The sequence below is a fragment of the Diadema antillarum genome, unplaced genomic scaffold (assembly GCF_040938485.1).
Source record: "Diadema antillarum isolate AM-2024a unplaced genomic scaffold, OU_Dant_1.0 scf00000075, whole genome shotgun sequence".
Taxonomy (NCBI): domain Eukaryota; kingdom Metazoa; phylum Echinodermata; class Echinoidea; order Diadematoida; family Diadematidae; genus Diadema; species Diadema antillarum.
Window position 1 is genome coordinate 1508370 of NW_027270964.1, and position 20120 is coordinate 1528489.

The 20120-nt window shown below is 39.1% G+C and overlaps 1 protein-coding gene across 1 annotated transcript in view; it reads left to right on the forward strand.

Annotated features, from left to right (window-relative positions):
• Nucleotides 1-3422: 3422 nt before the first annotated feature.
• Nucleotides 3423-20120, forward strand: part of LOC139717399 (general transcription factor 3C polypeptide 3-like) — a 51789-nt gene continuing 35091 nt past the window's right edge. The window contains exons 1-14 of the mRNA XM_071628896.1: nt 3423-3556; nt 4621-4804; nt 6199-6282; nt 6801-7087; nt 8383-8497; nt 10239-10405; nt 11650-11737; nt 12897-13008; nt 13472-13668; nt 15566-15627; nt 16290-16470; nt 18074-18229; nt 18939-19099; nt 19722-19808. Of these exons, the coding sequence (XP_071484997.1) occupies nt 3470-3556; nt 4621-4804; nt 6199-6282; nt 6801-7087; nt 8383-8497; nt 10239-10405; nt 11650-11737; nt 12897-13008; nt 13472-13668; nt 15566-15627; nt 16290-16470; nt 18074-18229; nt 18939-19099; nt 19722-19808 (1968 nt within the window). The 5' untranslated portion in view covers nt 3423-3469. The remainder of the gene's footprint in view (nt 3557-4620; nt 4805-6198; nt 6283-6800; nt 7088-8382; nt 8498-10238; nt 10406-11649; nt 11738-12896; nt 13009-13471; nt 13669-15565; nt 15628-16289; nt 16471-18073; nt 18230-18938; nt 19100-19721; nt 19809-20120) is intronic.

Genomic DNA, 20120 nt, shown 5'->3' on the forward strand with positions numbered 1-20120 from the left:
CCCTAACTCACATACCGATTATCAATAATAGCTTTTAGCAGGAACGTTAACCCTCCCTGTTATGAAAATCATTCAACTCGTCTCAATGAAATTTGAATCTGATTAAGTAATGAGGAATTGAAGGCAGAGTGGAGACTGAGGCTGCGCATGAGTGGAGAGTTCAGTATTAAACGGAGAGTGGAAAGTACAAAGGGATTGTGGATACTAGTAAAGGGAGGAAGAGGTGAAAGGCAGAGTGAAGAGAAAAGGCAGAGTTGAGAGGGAAACAGCATAGCGAGTAAGGGAATGTAGAAGTATGGACTTATGTTGTAAAGCTCCGAAGATAGGGTAAGTATATTCATGGAAGGTGAGAGAGGGTGAAAAGTGAGAAGGGCCGGCGCAATGAGAGGAGAGGGGGTCGGGCCCCCTTTTTGCATGTATGTAGGAATATATTATATAGGGTCTAAGTACCCCCATTTTTTTTTTTTTTTTTTGGGGGGGGACAAGAATAATGGGGATAAGACCCTTTTTTTTTGGGGGGGGGGGGGCCTAGTCAGCCTATTAAACCCGGATGTGGCACCAGAAATTTGTACTTAAGCCCCCATATCTTTTTTTTTTTCAGTTAAGGCCTTTTTGTGCGCTTGTCAGCTGAATAAAAGTGGAATAGGCATCAAAAATATTAATCCCCCCCCCCCCCCACTTTTAGAAATGTATGGCCGGTCCCGGTGAATCTGAAGCAGTTGAGTAAAAGAGTATGAAGAGGATCAGGGAGGCAAAGTGGAGAGAGAAGGAGCGTGGAGAGCGAGAGAGAGCGGGGAGACAGGCAGAGGGGTTTTACTAGTATTGGGTAGATGAGAGCAAATATGCTATCATAAAAAAAAAGTATTGTTATAACAGACTAAAACAAACTGATTTCCAACAACCGTAGTATATAATAATAATTTGATTTCATTATTGTTCTACACCTCAAACACAAAATTATATTATGATACAATCGATAGAACATAAGACAAACGTCGTAATTAAAAGAGAAGACAACTCTATGAACATGAAATGTGGAGGACCTACTAAAACAACCTAATGACAAAAGCTTTGAAGGCAAGGAGTGGGATGTAAAGAAAAAGAGAGCATAAATGCGTGCATCAGTCTAGGCAATGTACCCTTGCAAGACTGAGAACAAGATATCATCTGGTAGGCCCTATTATTTTTATTTGTGTCCGATGTTTTTACACCAAGATATCAATTAAATTCAATCATAGGTTATTTCCAATCAACGAAAATCAAAAACATAGCACAAAGTATACATGTCATGAAATAATGTTCAAAGATTCATGTAGTATACGAGATAAATTTCAGAACAACATACAATAATTAGGAGGAACAATGTATAGATACTTCGTGGGCGAGCGGAAAATAAATTCGATTATGGAAAATAGTGATCCACTAAAAAGCAAAGCTTGCCAGACGTGGATCGCTAGATAAATAATGAATAAATGATATACTATTCAAGTATTTGATATAAATTATTTAAGTCATTCATAACAATATACATGTAGTTATTTTGAGATACACAGGTCGGGAAAAAAATAGAATACCGATGCTAATGCCCGGACACTATTCACTGAACCACGTGAACCGGGAAAATATGACAAGGACAACACATTGGTACACACATTCAATTACCCACACGCATATACACTGTAAGACGCGAGACAGTACCGAGAGGAGAGAAGACGGTAACAATACAAGTCTACGAAGAATAAAAGACAGGAAAGGAAGAGGAGAGAAGAAAGAAGAGAGGTCTGCATACAGAACACGCCAAGTGCTGCGACATCAGGACAGGTGAAAGCTCAAGCATGAATTAAAGCAATTTGAATTATCTAGAATTATAAGTAGAGAGTAAATGTTTTCTGAGTTTGTATTTAAATGTGACAAATTTGGGGGAATCTTTTAAACTATTATCTAGATTAATCCAAAATCTGGGTCCGGTATAAAGAAATGTATTTTGGGCAAGTGTGGTTCTCATTAATGGAAAATGGAATTCGTCGGATCGTCGCGTGGGATAGTTATGTGCATGACTGTTTCGATGAAATGAATCGTGGAAAATTTTAGGTAAAAAGTTACTGTTGTAATTAAAAATGAACTGGCCAAGTTGAAACACATACAAATCTTTTATTTTTAGTATTTTATGGTCAAAAAACAAATATGAGAATGCTAAACAGATATGAGAACGCTAATCTGTTTGACTGTCACTATTGTATTCCGTCTTAAATTGCTGCTTGAAAAAAAAGTATAAATCAATATAATCTATGACAGTGTGATACAGTAACATTTGCTGTTATACATATTATCACTGTCTATTTCGTGTTTGTATAATTTTTTCCCCTTTAACGCATTTCACTGATCAGGGCTGGTCATAGTTATCATTCCTGTTATTACTCCCTCTCTCTCCCTCTCTCTCTCTGTAGGATATGTGTGTGTGTGTGGGGGGGGGGGGTGAGGGTGAGGGTGAGGGTGAGGGGCAGTGTGTGTGTGTGTGTGTGTGTGTGTGTGTGTGTGCGTGCGTGTGTGTGGGTGTGTGTGTATGTGTGTGTGTGTGTTTGTGTTTGTGTGTGTATGTGTTTGTGTGTTTAATTATTTCATTCTTGTCATACCCAGAAGTTTAGGCAATCATCATTAGAATAATTATGAATACGAAAATCTGAAGAAAAAAAAACAGTCGAAAAGAATCATAATAAACAATAACAATAACACAAGTTATGCTAGTAGATATAATAATAATAATAATAATAATAATAATAATAATAATAATAATAATAATAATAATAATAATGACAATAATAATAATAATAATAATAATAATGATAATAATAATAATAATAATAATGATAATAATAATGATAATAATTATCATAATAATAATAACAATCGCATTTATATGGCGCTTCATGTCATATGGGACATTTAATCTAAGATTCCTTCAAAGACTTCTCTCAGTCAGTAGATACCCATTAAAAAAAAAAAGAATAATGGATTCAAAGTCATCATAACGTTTCTCTATGATGATTGATAGGTATTTTTTTTTTTTTGGGGGGGGGGATGATTGTTATTCAATTGTCAGAGAGTGTGATAAATGTGGATTTCCCAGCCCACCAAACCGAAAAATGTGCATTACAATTTATTCGCACTCGCAGAATATGACTGCGAAGTCCATGCGTGAGAAACAAAAAAACAAAAAACAAACAAACAAACAAACAAACAACCAAACAAACAAAACAAAGGCAAAGGCAAAGCCACAGAAATCATTTTATTATTATTATTATTTTTTTTTTACAGCACAGAGATTTAGTTCTAGTACGGCACTTCTATATACAGAGCAAAGCGCCCTCTTGCGGGAAGCGACAGTAAAACACTTTATCAAGGGTTCTTGTTCCAAGCGTGAGCTGAGGCTGATTAGTTCAGGTGAATACATCCAACAAAAGAGCAAAAAATGGAGAGTTCTGATATCGAAAAAGAACAACTACTCAGATATCTTCGAGGAGAAATTCCGTTCGAGCAATGGATCCAAGGAAATCAGGTAAAAGTATGATGCGAACTCGTCTTATTTTATGCATTGCTTTTTGCTGATGTCGCGATAGTCATTGACGGTCACAACCGCGTATGTAGCCCGACCAGACCCGGTGCAAGAAGCACGGTGTCCCGCTGGCGCGCCTGTCGCGACTTGCTGTTACAGCGAGAGGTTACATGGTTACAACGACAGACAGGGCAGGGTGCAGGGCTGTGTATATTTACCGCTTATAAATGCTACCTTCCGTGCGAATTTGAAGTGAAAGTCCAGCTCTGTTTCTTACAGTTTACGAATTCATATAGAATCTCTACCGTATAATGAGAACCCTCCTTGTAATCTGGCATTTTACTATTGAATTTTAGCACCTTGGCTTTTGTAAATTCTAACATTCAAATTCCAAAAGGAAAGTGATTTTTTTTTTTTTTGGGGGGGGGGGGGGGTAGGGGTGGGGGTTGAGTAAGAAATGCATGGAGGCGATATACGATGATGATGAGGATAATGATGATGGTGATGATGATGATGATTTTGAAACTTGGGATGTAGGCCTAGGCCTACGTGTACTTCTACTTCACTACGTTGCTTCTCATCAAGCCTGTTCAGCAACTGGATCATTGATGAGGCAACTGGAAACATAGCTGATAAGAAGACTATTTTATTCTGAGGATACAAATATTTCATTATTATAACAATATATGGTACATATATATATATATATATTTTTTTTTTTGGGGGGGGGGGGAGGGGGGGAGGCGTAATTACCAAAAGTATAAAACTGATACAGTAGAAGATCTAGCTAATGTCTAGACTCTCTAGAGTGTAAAAGAAATTGAAACAAACAAGAAAGTCATCATGAATCTTTCTAACCTTTATCCAGACCCTTAGTACCGGTACCAAACATTCTTTAAGTCAGTGAAACTGAAACATTTGTACAAATGCCTAGAAATTAGAATCTACATACGTTTCATACTATTTGTTGGGATTAACTACCATTGCGGTTGGTGAGTATCAATTTATGCATATTATGTGACCAATTCAATCTCATCTAATTCTTTTTTTCTTTCTTTGTGTGGTAGAATTTTGAGCAGAAGGAGTTGACCCTTGATGCCGAAAAACTGGAGAGCACTTCCTCAAATCTTGCCAAGGAGGAGGAAGAAGAGGAGGAGGAAGACGATGAGGAAGATGAAGAGGAGGACGACGATGGGAGTGATAATGACGGAAACGTAAAAGCAGTGGCGGAACCCAGTGCGAGTACTACTGGTATGTCAGGAGCACAGATATTGCCTTTGTTGCTATCAAAATACTCATTCTATGCGTTCAAATATTAGTATTCTTGTATTTGTTTTGTACAAATTTATGGCAAATGCAAATGAAAATTATGTTGCCTTTTGAATTTACTCACTGAAGATTTTACAGTTCAAACATAGTCATGTAAATCTAGGTACAGTACTCTCTACATAATCGGGTAGGCTCGGGCAGAGCGTTTCTTACCCGATTAAGCGGAGTACCCGATTAACAGAAGAACACGTCTCATTCACAATTGACACACACAATGTGTACAATGTATTTACATGCAATGTACACTGCACCAAACACCTACACTGCCTGCTTAGCACTCGTGCTTGCACGGCACATCGTACATATCTTACACTTGCTCAGTCATGAGCAATGATTTACACTCTTTTTATGGACCAATGTGTCTTCAGAAAACTTTGTCGTTTGACTATAGACTCTTCGCTAACACACAGGCGTTTTCCGAAATGAACACGTCTCTTTGCGTGCACTAGTCATGTAGAACATCGGGTTACTTTTTGAAAAGTGACTGGGGAAAAGCAAAATTATGGAGCTGGTGCATGGCCTGATTTTCGTTGCAAACGTATTGTGAATGTTGTTGCCGAGCAAGGGAGGAGCGCAGGTGTGTTCAACTCCTGTCTCTCTGTCTATGCAATGTGAGTGCCAGCTACATGTGTAATGTTTGTTCCCGTGTGGCAAGTCGGTACGTGTACATGTGTTTTTATGTTTAATCACTCCCAATATGGTCGGTCTTCTTTGCAAATTAAGCAGAGAATGCGATTAGCCATGGAAAATTTGACATGCATGATTTCTTAAAGTGTTGAATCTGCGATAAAATGTGGGTAGAAATTAGATTAGAAGAAAATTATTGACCCATTTATGCGGAGAAGCAACCCGATTATCAGGTAATTTTAATGTGCATTGGAACTGACTCTGACATTACTACCCAATCAAACGGAGTACCCGTTTAAGCGAAACGCGATTACGCGGAGAGTACTACTGTATAACCCTGGGCTGCATACTTTATTTTTTCATATGGCTTCTTGTTCTTATGGGGGGGGGGTCCGCTCTGAATTTTGAGGAACCTCACTGGGGAAATGGATTGCAATAATGTCTTGAATAAACAGGAGTGTGTGTGTCACATGTACATAATTATGTGCTGTAAACATGGGTAATAAATTGTTGAGAAGGGAGTCCATGGAAATAAAAACAGAATTGCTCATGATCACAAAATGCCACAGTTGTAGTTGCTTGTAGATCCGAATAAAGAAGTAATTTTCACCTTAAAAGACTTGTTTCTCTTCTGTCGTTGTATTACGTTCTAGTATGATTAAAACTTATTTTTGTCTCTCTGTGTACAGCAGTGCCATCAAGTGATTCAAAAGGTGGTGATGCTGAAGATGTTGGGAAAATGCTAGATTTAGCTGCCTTTACTGAGATGCCAGGTGAGTTAGTTACGTAATACTGAGATTTAAGCATACAGATGAGTGCGTAGACACATGTTGTGCATGCTTTTATACATGTAGCTCTTTGTAGAACTGCTACACAGCACAGATTTATATCTGTGTTGTATGAAGATACCTCTCTTTCAGTAATATTGTCTGAGTAATAATACAAACAAAACAAAAAAGCTCAATATAATTGAAGCACTAGTTACCCTGTAAAATTGATTAGAAAATTAATCTCTGTACATCCCTTTGAAAGTAATGAATACATGTACTTCCAAGATTAATGTTCCATTTCTGTCTTCACATTTCACATCTGAATGAATTGTGCCAATTTATCTTCTGTTACAGATCAGAAGAACTTTGAAGCGCCTGAAAGAAAACATGAAAAAGAAGATTATGAAAATTGTAATGGTCATTAATTTCATGAGGGATTGGTAGCATAAATGCAAAAAATGCAAGAGTGTAGTCTTGTGGTATTTTCAGAAAGGTGTCACTTTCCGTGTCAAATTCTGCAGGCGACTATGCCATGAGCGTTGAGCTACAGCTGCTGCGAGAGTCTCGCCGCAAGAAAGGCGGTGCAAAACGGGGGCGGCCTTCCAACGAGCGTCGACGGTACTCCAAAGTGCCCAAGTCCCTGCGGGGCCTCATGGGGGAGGCCCACCTGTGCTTCGCCCGCAAGGACCACGAGCAGGCTACCAAGATGTGCATGGAGATTATCCGGCAGGCCCCGCGCAGCGTCGAACCCTTCCAGCTCCTGGGCATGATCTATGAGGATCTCGGAGACATGGAAAAGTCCATACAGGTGCTGTGAGGCCCCGCACTGATCAGGAGTCCACCATTCAGTTATTGTAAAACACAATGAAATTTTTCGCGAATTGGAGCCGTCGACCTTTATCGCGGCATGACATTTTCGCACTCAGTGCATATAGTGTAGACAAGAACTTTCACATGCATTTTAATTTTGCAAATCTTGGATCTCGAGAAGTTCGCGAAATTAAAATGCACGCGAACATTCCTTGTTTTACAATGTAATAATTAATGATACAGCACTTGTTGTGCACCATCAATCTAGTGACCTATTCTAAGGCACAAAGGAACATATAGAGCAAGTTACATACAGTAGTGTGTATTGGAATTGAAAGGACAAGGGAGAGATAGAAATATTATGTAGAAACAAATTTGAGAAATATTCAACAGTTCATTTTACATTGTAGATGTAAGCCATTGAGAATTTCAGAATAGTGGCTGTTCTGATGACTTGTCCCAATCTTTGTAGGGATATCCCATATTTGGAAGTAAGATAGGCACAGTGGCATTAGAGTCAACCAAGTTCACTAACACTGTAAAGTCATTAACTTACTTTCATGCACGTTGACAGTAGAGTATATGGATGACATGTGTAACCGATGAGTGGCATATAACAAAATTATCCACACTCCATTTGACAGGCTGATGCACAACAATGTAGCAATAATACTTTTTTTTTAAATTTTTTAAACAAAATAAGAAAACTTGAAAGGTTTTGAGAAATAAATCATGACTTTGAATCTATATCTCTTGATAAGGTTACACAGAAATACGTAGGACTCACTTAGGTTGGTTATAGCATACTGTATACGCCGAATATTTCGCGAGGTTTTTATCTTTGCGAATTTCCCGAGTCGGGTGCTATTCGCAAAATTAAAGACTCAAAAATATTGACTCTGATCCCGATGTGAATGTGACATACGCGAGTACATTTCTCCGTTCAGTACAGGACAGGACTCCATGAACGCGAATTTAACCTCTCGCGAAATCGTCGGGAATTCCTGATTCGCGAAAATTTAGACTCGCGAAATATATGGCGTATACAGTAACTTATTCACTTACTGTATGCTCTGTTTATGTTGGATGGAGGATGAAATCAAATGTCATGTGAATTTCTGTTACAGGGGAATGTCTTGGTATAATAGTGTAGTTGTGAACTTTAAATTGTTGGTTAATAATCCACAAAGTCACCTGATGAACTACAGTGTAGTAGAACTATTCTTTCATTTCTAGTTGACAGAAAGTGGTGTTTATTCTCATGGTTCATCTCTCCCCCCCCCCCCCCAACAGTTCCAGCTTATTGGTGCTCATGTCTCCCCCCGGGACGTGGAGCAGTGGCAGCAGCTGGCTGAAACTTGTGTGGAGCAAGGGGATCTGAGGAAAGCCGTCTACTGTTACACAAAAGGTGGGCGTGGCGCTAATATGTTAGTCCCTAGTGGAATATTTTTTGCCATTATTCAGACATTGAGGTGTGTTGACAATTCACACATGATTGAATCTTACACTGACATGTCTTGAGCTCTGCTTAGCAACTCAATATGCAATGTGTGTTTAGCTCCCAATATTAATATATATGCACTTGTATCTATCTGTCTATCAGTATCTATCTATCTTTCTATCTATCTTTTTATCTATCTACCTATCTATCTGTCTGTCTATCCATCTGTCTATTCATCCATCTATCTTTATGTATGTATGTTTTTATATATTCATCCATCATTCTATCAATGGTGTCCCTATGTTTATACAATAATGAGTAGGTTAGTTGTTTGTACATTCAAAGGATTATTGGGAGAATATCTTTCTCTCTATTTATCTACCTATTTCTGTCTCAATCCAATTGTGAGTAGGCAACTTGATAGTCCACTCCAGGGAAATACTGAAGAATTTGATCATAGGCAAAAAAAAAAGTAAAAGTCCGAAATAATAGACCACATTTGAAACATCCCCATGCATATTCACATTAATACAAGATGTGTTTATTTTTTTTTCTTCAATATGTCGGAACAGAAGACCTAACATAATGAAATGTTCTGACAAACATATATACTGTCGTTCTGGAGCAGTACCACTAGATTCTGATGTGATACAGTAAACCTCGGATAAGTCGACGTCGAGTGAGTCGAAAATCACTTAACTCGAAGCAAAATTAAAAGTCCCGATTTTTCCCTATGTATTTTCTCTAAGAAATATTTGGATAAGCCGAAGTACGAGAGTCGAATTTCGGCTGTGTCGAAGTAAAACATTCAGTCCCTTTTGTACAAAATACACATAGTTTACATCACTTGAGCCGAAGAAGATTTGTCTGGCATTCTCATTACATTTAGAGGAGAACAAAAAAAATCGGCATGTCGCAGAACCCCGTCCCTGGCCTGCTGCAGGAAAGCAGGCACACTCACCGTACCGCTCTGCACGCATGTCGAATACATACACATGTATACACAGCACATCGATCCATATACTTTATCCATGCACACAGCACATCCATACTTTATCCATGTCAAGCCAGAACTCCTTGGTCAACCAATCGCTGCTTATTTTAGTGACAGGCCAAGTGGGCGGAGCTTGTTTGTGCGTGCCCGGCTGGCTGTATACTTTTGTTCAATGGAGGTGGGATGGGCCTGGGAGAGTGTTTGTCTCAGGGTAGGTTGACAGAGATGGCTACCTATGTTGCACCATAGACATAGCACATGCACATTGCCACATTAGCGCAGACATTCTCAGAACTACGTTTAACTACTAGTATTGGTACAAATTCCATGTTCAATTTAGAACAAAATAAGAGCATTATCTTCAAGAACAGACAAATTTGAATGCAAACACACACACGCACGCACACACACACACACATGCATGCAAATGTACTATAATACGTGTACATAACTGTGAGTCGAAAAAAAAATCGACTCTCGCGAGAGTCGAATTTCACTTAAGTCGACGCATTTTTGTCAGTCCCGAGAACTTCGACTTATGCGAGGTTTACTGTAGTTGGATTCTGGTATTTTGAAGCCAACATCTCCTTTATTGCAACATGTTTTCTGTAATGCAATACGCCTAGTTTTAAAATATAGCCTCTTTGATCTTAAGAATTCTACTGTGTAAGTTCTAGTGAAGGTAATGAAATGTCTGTTACATGTCCCCATCAGCCCTGAGATTTGCCAAGAACAGCGTCCCACTCCTCCACGCCCGGGCCAGCCTCTACACCAAACTGGGGGAGAACAAGAAAGCCATGGAGTCCTACCAGAACATTGTGAAGGCCCTGCCTCCGGACGAGTCCCACAAGTGTCTCCAGCTCGCCAGGGACATTGTCAAGGTTAGTTTGGAATAAACTCTTTTCTCGCTTCTAGGGAAATTACCCCCTGGACAGTTACCCTGGACCCTTCCCCTGACCCTAATTCTAATCCTCATCCTGAACCTAATCCTAACCCAAACCCAAACTCTAACCCTAAACCTAACTCTAACCCAATCTTTACTCTAACCTTATCACTAACAAGGGGGGGGGGGGGGGGGGGTGGTAATTGCCCTGATATGCTTTTCTCACCGGTAGGAATAACTGAAACTCACAAAAGAAAAGAGAAATAACAATGATCATGACACACCCACACTCACAAAATGAATGACCAAAATGCTGAAATTAAATTTCTCATTTGGTGATCTTGGTCCAGATTTATGGAATTATCTGTTGTTATTTGGAGCTGCAAGAATTGTATTTACTGGAGCAAGAACTTCAAATTTTCACAACACGGCACTTGTTCCCTTCCTGCTGCCACACTAACCTCAATCATTTGCAACTCAAAAATATACACATGCACACCTCTTTGTCACATGTTGCCTATGGTTCAAACTCCGTAAAGGAAACAAGTTGTGTGCAACTCTAGCAAGATTTGACAAGATCAGTTATGGTATAATATTTAATGCTCATCACCTTATCCATGGCCAGCAGAAAAGCCAAATTGTTAGATTCCCTTTACCTGTACTGTTTAAGCAACTTCAATAGCAAGGTTAATCAGAATGTAAATCTTTGTATATTTAATAGCCATCAGATAGTTAATGGCTTCTTTATGCTACAAACTTTGTAGGTTCATGGATTCTTCTCTTCCTTTTTCAACTTCATTTTTAACATATTTCCAGCAATTACTTGCACAGAAATTCTCACAACTTCATTTTTTCCTGTCTCTATGTGAACTGACAGATAGAATATATGAAATTTAACTGCTTCCTTGTATGCAGAATCTGATAAAGAATAGTCAGAAGTCATGCTCCATTTGTCCTCTGGGCTGCAGAAATGACAATGTATAATGAACACTCAATATCAGACAATATCAAATGATAAAAGAACCACAATGATTTACTTGTTTCTTGTCCTGGGAAGAGGGAGCCCTTTAAATTGTGCCTGTCCCCCTCTCCAGCTAAGAGTGAGCACAGATTCAAGTACATACAATGTAATAATGCCTAATTTCAATGCCCTTTTTAGATAACCAAGCAAATGATGGGTGTTGATGGGCTTGAAATCTCCATTGTAGCTGTGATAGTGTGTCTATGCCTTGCCCTCCACAGGCCTGCCACGGCTTTGGGGATACCAGCATGGCTATAGAGACGCTGGAGATGATTTTCAGCAAGCATCCTGATCTCATCCACTCAGAAGGTAAAGGCCTCAGTTTCTGCAGTGTATAAACCACCCGCTCACACTGTCTCTAAGAGATTTGGAAGGATCACTTTGCCATAATAAGAGTTTGTAATGCCAGGAATCATTTAATGGTAGTGGAAGCCTGATGTTACAGATATTCAAACTTCTGCATGTCAGTGACATTAAATGAGATGGCATGTATTATATCAACCCATTGAGGACGGTTTGATTTTGCTGCAACACGCATTTCCCATAGACACCTGCCCGAGTATACTTGGGACTCGTCCTCAGCGGGTTAAGGGTGAATGCTTCTTCTCTTTATGTCATTATAATCACTTTCACTTTTAAAAAGTGACCAAAACTGTATACTACTGTATATATTGCACTGGAACTGTTTTGCTGGTTAGCAGTGAAGAATCTGCTTTGCATGCTCCTTTCATTGTTTTTGTTCCTCTTTTCTCTGAAGTATCAGTACATTCTGAACAATAAAGGTTATCAATTGGGTATAAAGTGTGCTGGTCCTGTAATGATAATAATAATAGTAATAATTAATAATTAGACAAATTTGTATAGCGCAGCTACTATGTAAATATACTCTACTGCGCTGTGATGTAACAGAGCCCCTAACATTGTTACTGATTAGACACACAAAAAATAAGTAACAAATTAATCAAAGGCTTCTGAAAAAAGTTAAGTCTTCAACAAAGATTTGAAGACAGCAAGTGATGAGGCCTTCCTCATTTTCTCTGGTAATTTATTCCAAAGTTTTGGAGCAGCACAACTGAAGGCACAATCCCCCAAAGTTACTTTTGTTTTTAAGTGAGTTTGCTTTAGAAGCAACTTATCCTGTGTACTTCGTAAATTATGCGAATATGGATATAATTTTATCGATATTAATTCTGATAAATAACCAGGTGCTTGACCATGCAGTACTTTATAGATAATTAATAAACTCTTAAATGCAATTCTCTGCCTTACTGGCAACCAATGTAAGTTCATCAAAACGGGTGTAATAAGTGAAAATTTTAACGAATTGGACGCAAGTCTCGCACATGCATTCTGGACACGCTGAAGCTTATGTAAGGATAAAAATGATGAAAAACGTATGCATAGCATTGTAACAAGATTGCTTCATCGTCTCAACTCAACCACTGTCCACTCCCCCTTTTCCCCATAGACGTCAACAATCTGGCCGAGCTGTACATCTGCAGCCGACAGTACCAGCGAGCCATACAGGTCATGTGTGACCACTGCGGGGTCGGCCTCAAAGTCGCCAACCTTGAAGCCGCCTTCATAGAAGGGTAAGATGTGTGCTTGTGGAAACAGTCAAATTTGTCCCCATGCCCACACCACAACATTTCTAAAATCTGTTTGAATTTTAACAGAGTTTTAGTGAGTCATTGTATGTTTGTTTGCTAAATGTTAAATTCTTGTCAGCTATAACTGGGCGGGGGGCTTCCAAAATAAGAAGACAAAAATGGTTCTTTGGGTAATGCAATGAGTCAGGTGCATCACTATGTCAGTGCATAAATCAATTGTTGTTAAGCATACCCCCCCAGTTACGGCTGAAAAAGACATTGACATAAACATATAGTACCCAAACTGAGCAGGTCTATAGAAGAAACATTGTTCACAGTTGTATTCCTGTAAATGTGAACATTTGCTAATAGTGATGTATGGGAAATAAATGAAAATCCTTATCTTCGGCAATATTTTCCAGCATGAGAACCTCAGACTTCTCATTTCTCTGGTCAGGTTGGAACCCGAAGGTCTGGAGGTGGACATCCCCGACGGCCTGCCCATTGACCTCAGGATCAAGCTAGCCATCTGCCTCATCCACTCCAGACACCTGCTGTCCGTCGCCGCGGTGACGGCACCCCTCTTTGGCGAATCGCCGGAGCTGATGGGCGACCTGTACCTGGACGTGGCTGAGGCCTACGTTGACATCAGTGAGTGTCCTGAACTCTCCTTTTTATTTTACATGCAGTGTTTTTCTGTTTGTTTGTTTGTTTGTTTGTTTTTTAATTTGACTTCATTAATAGTGAAGAAAGGAGCTTGTCCTCCTTCTTTGCTTCTGTTTCCTCAGTTGTCACATTCAGTGGAGTTTCATTTTCATAATGTTTAACCCTAATCAGGCCGGGCTGTTTTGGCTATGCTAAAACCGGAGGGGGGCTTCGAAAAAGTATGCACGGACGTTGCAAATTTGGTCTCAAAAGTTGCGCGAGATTTGAACGAAGAAAATCAAGAAGCCTCGCAACGAGGCCTTCTCGCGTTACAGAATTATAGCGCGAAACATCGAGGGGGGCGTATTCCCCCCCCCCCCCCCCCCCCCCCCGGCTCCTTTAGGGTTAAAGGACAAGTTCACCTTCATACACGTGTGGATTGAGTAATTGCAGCAATATTAGTAGAACACATCAGTGAAAGTTTGAGGAAAATTGGACAATCCGTTCTAAAGTTGTGAATTATTATAAAGTATCTGCACAATCACTGCTGGATGAGAAGACTACTAGGGTGTATGATGTCACGTGCATAGAATGATATAAGGAAAATATAAAGAGAATTTCACAAATAAAAAAAAAGGAACATTTCCTTGACATGTCATGTATGTTAACCCATTGAGGATGGGCTGATTTTGCTGTAGCACGCATTTCCCATAGACACTTGCCCGAGTATTCTCAGGACACGTCTTTAATGGTTAAGGGTAATATTCCCCCTGCCTTCCAAAAGAGGCAAGTCAAGTGTTCTTTTATTATGCAAGAAAAGTTACAATATGTTGAATTTCCTTTATATTTTCTTTGTATTGGTCTGCTCTTGTGACATCACAAGCTGTAGTAGTCTTCTCATCCAGCAGTCACGAAGCAGAAATTAAAAAAATTCATAACTTTTGAATGGATTGTCCGATTTTGCTCAAACTCTCACTGATGTGTTCTACTAATATTGCTGCATTCACTCAATCCACAAATCTATGGAGGTGGACTTGTCCTTTCAAGGGGAAATCCAGTCCAAAAATAAGTTAGTCTGATAAAAAAGAGTAAAATCTTACGAATTCAATGGTAAAGATTTGGCTGAAATCGGATGAAAAATAAGGAAGTTTTGCTTATTTTTGCAAAACAGTTCTTGTACAGTGGATGTAAATATGCAAATGAGTGAGCTGACCATGTCATAACCTCACAATTTTCCATTGATCGTCTGCAAAAAAAAAAAATGAAGAAAATTCGATGTTTCTGTCGTTGAAGTCTAAAGAATGATGTTATTCCTGGTTGAATAGCTTCGGAATAGTGATCAGTTAGATATATCAGGATTTGAGCCTCGGGCATAATTGCGTTGAATGAAAAATGGGAAATTCCAAATTTTTATGTACAAACTATATGGCAAGTTGTGAAGGTATGGCATGCTCACTTTGCCATTTGCATATTCATATTGACCGTTCAAGAACTGTTACCTGAAAAATTAACAAAACTTCAAAATGTCATCAACTTCCGTATTTTTCACCTGATTTCGATCAAAATTTTACCATTGTTTTTGTAATATTTTACTCTTTCTGATCAGACTAACTTATTTTTGGACCAGATTTCCCCTTTAAGTTAAACATGCTTCCTGGAACAGGCAAACCTGTGAAAAAAGAAAGAACTTCTTCTTTACAAGTAAAAAAAAAAAGTAATATGTCTTCATTACAAGAAGACATATTTGGCAGCTGTGATATTTATGGTCTTTTAAATGATAAATACTTAATCAAAACAGACATATATGAAAAGATGTATTTAAAATTCAATATGATGTGGAAGATGAAGATAGTAATGTGGAATGGAAGTTCATTTGATATTTTAAATATCTGTTTCCTTGCAGATCACTACAAGGAAGCTAAACCCATCCTTGCAGCTTTATTGGAAGCAAAGAACTACAACTTGGTAAGGGGAAGCATCCAAACACCCACAAATGGCAAACCTTCTGGAGATAAAAAATGGAAACATGTTTTTTAACTAGCCTGCAAACATAGATGTGGTGCTGGTAGGTACAAATTTAATCTAATTGTAATTCATGCACCACGGAAAAGGACAGGAATAACGTTATGTTTGCCACTTTCATTGCAGAAAAATTAATTTTGTCTGCTACTTGTTCATGATCAGTGGAAATTTGGAGATGATGACATCTTGAGCTCTCTCGTTTGCATATCACATTGATTGTTGGAGAACTGCTTTGGAAAAATTAGCAAAATTATCCAATATTGATCAAGTTGTCACTGTTGTGCTTACCACAGGTATGAATCTTTCATATGAACTTTACACTACTCTGGAATTCCCCTTTTTGCAAAATTGTGTCAGAAAGTTAAGCTACATTGCATATGTATATAATTCAGGGCTGCAGACATTTTTTCTGCTGGTCTGACCTGTCTGTTGGACCAGTAAGTAACCAGTTTTTCAATTTTTTACTGGCCCTTTCCTGAAAAAAGTTACTGGTCCAACAGTGATTTTTACTTGTCCAGGACCATCGGACTGGTGTCCAGGACCATCGGACTGGTGCCCGTGTGCAGCATTGTATAATATTATGCAAATTTGCTTTCTGCCCGTAGCCTGCCGTCTGGCTGCGTTATGCCGAGTGCCTGAACTCAATGGGTGAGCTGGCTGAGTCCAGTCAGGCGTACAAGGAGGTGCTGAAGCAGGTGCCCAGACACGTGGACGCCCGACTGGCCTTGGCTGCCATCGAGCAGCAGCTGGGACGGGGGGAGTCAGCTCTGCAAGCCTTGACGCTAGGTGAGGTTGCCTTGTATGCCTTTCATGATACAATGTTGCTGGATTTCATCAACAAACAAAAAAACAAAACAAAACAAAATGAAAGGGGAAGGGGGCATCTGTTTTGTCAGAGAGAATTTGAGTCAGAAAAGGGTTCATTAATGACTTTCGTGAATGAAACATCGAGTCCTTCTCCTTGCTCCACACTCTTCTCTGGTTCACAGTCCTTTTTAGAAAGAATACTCTCGCTTCTTCCTCTCCCATCATGTCATTTCCTCTTTCATTCCAACAGTCCCTTTTTTCAGGACTCACACATGGTGAACCGCAAACCTAGCATGTGTTGTGGATGAAACATCATTGCAGCACATTTCTCTGGCATAGTATTTGACCCTTTCTGTGCCAATTGAGTCAAATGTGCCCAAATTTTACAAACATATCTATGGACAGGAAATCATTGTGGCACAAAGAGGGTAAATGATGAAGGAAGGTTGTTTAACACAGCTGGAGTGGAAGGAATATGAATGAACAGCCTTGGGTGGTTTAGAGGATGCCATTAGTTTTCAAGAAAGATACAGGAAATGAGTGATGGTTTTATCGCAGATTGCCATGATGTGCATAGTGTGTAATTTGAGCCAGAAATTGATAGGTGGTGTTTTCACTACACGTTTCATCTTTTATATATTTTGTTTGTATCGTGGGGAGTGGAGAACAGGAGGCTCTACCTGTTTAAGTTTTCAAACAATGTTTGCACAGTTGGTAAGGGAGAAGGATCAGTTTGAAAACTTTTCAGATGCTTGCAAATTATCACATCTGAAGCTGTTGTTTGAGCAAAAAAATTTACATGTGCTGCTCTGATACGAATTACTGTGTCTCTGGCAAATGTTTGATGAAAGCAATGAAATGTTGTACAAATAGTGAATGGTTACAAGTGCGATGGTACATGATTTCGCACGAGGTGAAAGATAGAGGCGCTCTATTCCATGAGGCAAAGCCGAGTTGAATAGTGCGTCTCATCTTTTACTGAATGCGAATCAAATCTTGTTCCATTGCATGAGGAAAGACCTAAACTATTTGTTTTTTTCAACACCTTGGATGTCAACAGATGTGGTCCATACAGATTTTTAAATCTATCACAGAAAAGGCAACCATTTTCTGTGAAAGGTGAATCAGTAGCTGCACAGTCAGAGTCAGCCATGTACGTATGTATTCGAAACCAATCAGTTGGTTGAAGTCTTTTACAAATTAAAATGAATGACAAAAGTATGCACTCATAAGCGCGCTAGTAATTGTGGAATGCGCATGGCAAATGTTTATTCACTTTGACATCAGAGCCGTGCAATGGAACAAAAACTTCAAGTCAATCGTGAGTTTAACAAGGGAGTCAGTGGAAATTAGTGACGTCAGCCATGCACTATCCATTTTTCCTCAAACAAAATTGCACAGCTGACAGCCACAGCATGTGATGGAACTTTTAACTGAATGTTATGTGATGGGCAATCAACCAATCAGATAGCTGCATTCTTTTTAGGTGTTGTATAATTGTGGATAAAGTGACCACTGTTCACACTACTGATAGATTGATTGACCCTCTGAGTATGTCCCAATGTTCTGTGTCCATCCCCAGACCAGACCGAGTACCAAGAGGACCAGGCCCTATCCAGGCAGGACGTCCAGCTCCTGTTCCGGCAGAGCACCCTGCTCCACACCCAGGGCCACGACAGGGAGTTCCTGGAGAAGGGCCTCAGTCTGATCTCCAAGTACCTACAGAAGGACCAGGAAGGTAGACTGAGTTTGGCTACCCAGCCACCGTGGCTATTTCTAAAAAATTATTATTATTATTATTTTTTTTTAGCTGGTCTAGGGTAGTTAAGGGGCTGACTGTATATTAAAGACATAATAGTGGATCTAATTTTTTTGTGAATCGAGACTTCGGACAATTTTGCGAGTAGTTGAGTATGTGATTGTGGAGTACTGTTGTGAAGAGAGAAATGTATGTGCGCACTTTGCATCCATGTTGAGATCAGAGTGAATAATTTGGCATGTTGTTATATCCGCAAACAGCACCTGACTCATGAAATTTTTGAAGTATACAGTAACCCCCGGCCTCATGATTGGGGAGGAATCAGGAAGATTCCCCCCCCCCCCCTCCCATGAATGATTCTGGTATTAACGGTTTGTCAGTTTTAGTTTGTTTTCCAGAAAAAAGGAGGGGAAGTGCTGTATTTCCATTTTCCGTTGGTGTTTGTGTTTCATCTTCATGAAGACAACTGTTTTATCCCAAAACGAATATGTATTTTAGATATTGCAAACAATCTCTTCACCTGATCATCTACTGCATTCTTGTTCCATCTATTGGTCTGTACATTACTTCTATCAATGCCAACGATAACTCTGACACACACACAAAGAGACATATGTTATGTAAGGGGTGTTTCTAAGAGCAGTTTGGAAAGGTACAATCCCGATTTGCCTGTTCCTGCTTTGGTCAGATTACGCCAACTTCAGCGTGGTGTCCAAGTCCGAGTGGTTCGGCCTGATCCAGAAGCTGTGCCACTCTCTCGGTGCAGCAAAGAGATGCGGCGATGCCCAGGACATCATCAGCAAAACTCTGGACTCCAACCTCTTTGAGAAAGAGGGCGACAAACAAAAGGTGGGTGGATGCTCGTTCATCCAAGGGGTAGTTCCATTTCTTTTTGAAGATGGCTGTAATAAGTGGAGAGGAATCAAACAAGCAAATATCAGAAGTAAAAAGAAAAAAAGAAAAAGGAAGAAAGTCATGGAAATTTAATGTGTGTAATTGAATGTTTTCACAAAGCAGTGATATTGTTCGATGTAGTGTGTTTGCTACAGTCAATTTGAACTGTAGTTGTATTTAACTTTAAGGGCATCAGAACATAGAACAGATGGAAGTAAGCATTGCATTATGGTAGCAATCTCGTAGTAGCGCATGTTTCACCAAGGGAGGTATAAGTGATAATTATTCTTTTTCTGATTATTATTTTTGTTATTTTGTTTTATTCTAGGAATTTTACATCATATATTATATGTTGTATATCATGTATATTCTTTATTTTATGTGATGTAATATATTTCTTTTGTCATAGAACATTAATTTTTGGTTGGGAGTTACAGCATATTAATTTTTTTTTTCCATTACTGTGAGTCAGTGTTCCAGAGAGTTGCAAATGGACATCAAAATTTTTCTGTAAGTCTCTTAAATGTTACTTTGTCAAGAATGTAATTCTTTTTTTTTTTCAATCTAATCTTTCCAGAAACTGAAATTTATGCTCGTCTGTGCAACATTCCTCAACGGTAACTTTGACAAAGCCTTCAACAACATCAGGGACTTTGTCACTAAGGTAAGAAATTGTCTTTCAAATGTCCTTACAAAAAAAATTCCTTCACATTTTCATGAGAAAAATTATAAAGAAAAATCAACATATTTTCATTTTTCTCGCATAATGAAATAACTCTCGACTTGCCTCTTTCAGAAGGCAGTGGGAATAATGTAACCCTTAACACACATTAGGGACAAGTCCAGGAAATGTGCACTTATTAAAAAAAAAAAACAGTAAAATTTTGTGAAATTCTCGTCATGGTTTCCCTATATCATTCTCTGCATGTGACATCATACACTGTAGTAGTCTTCTCATCCAGCAGTGACCGTGCAG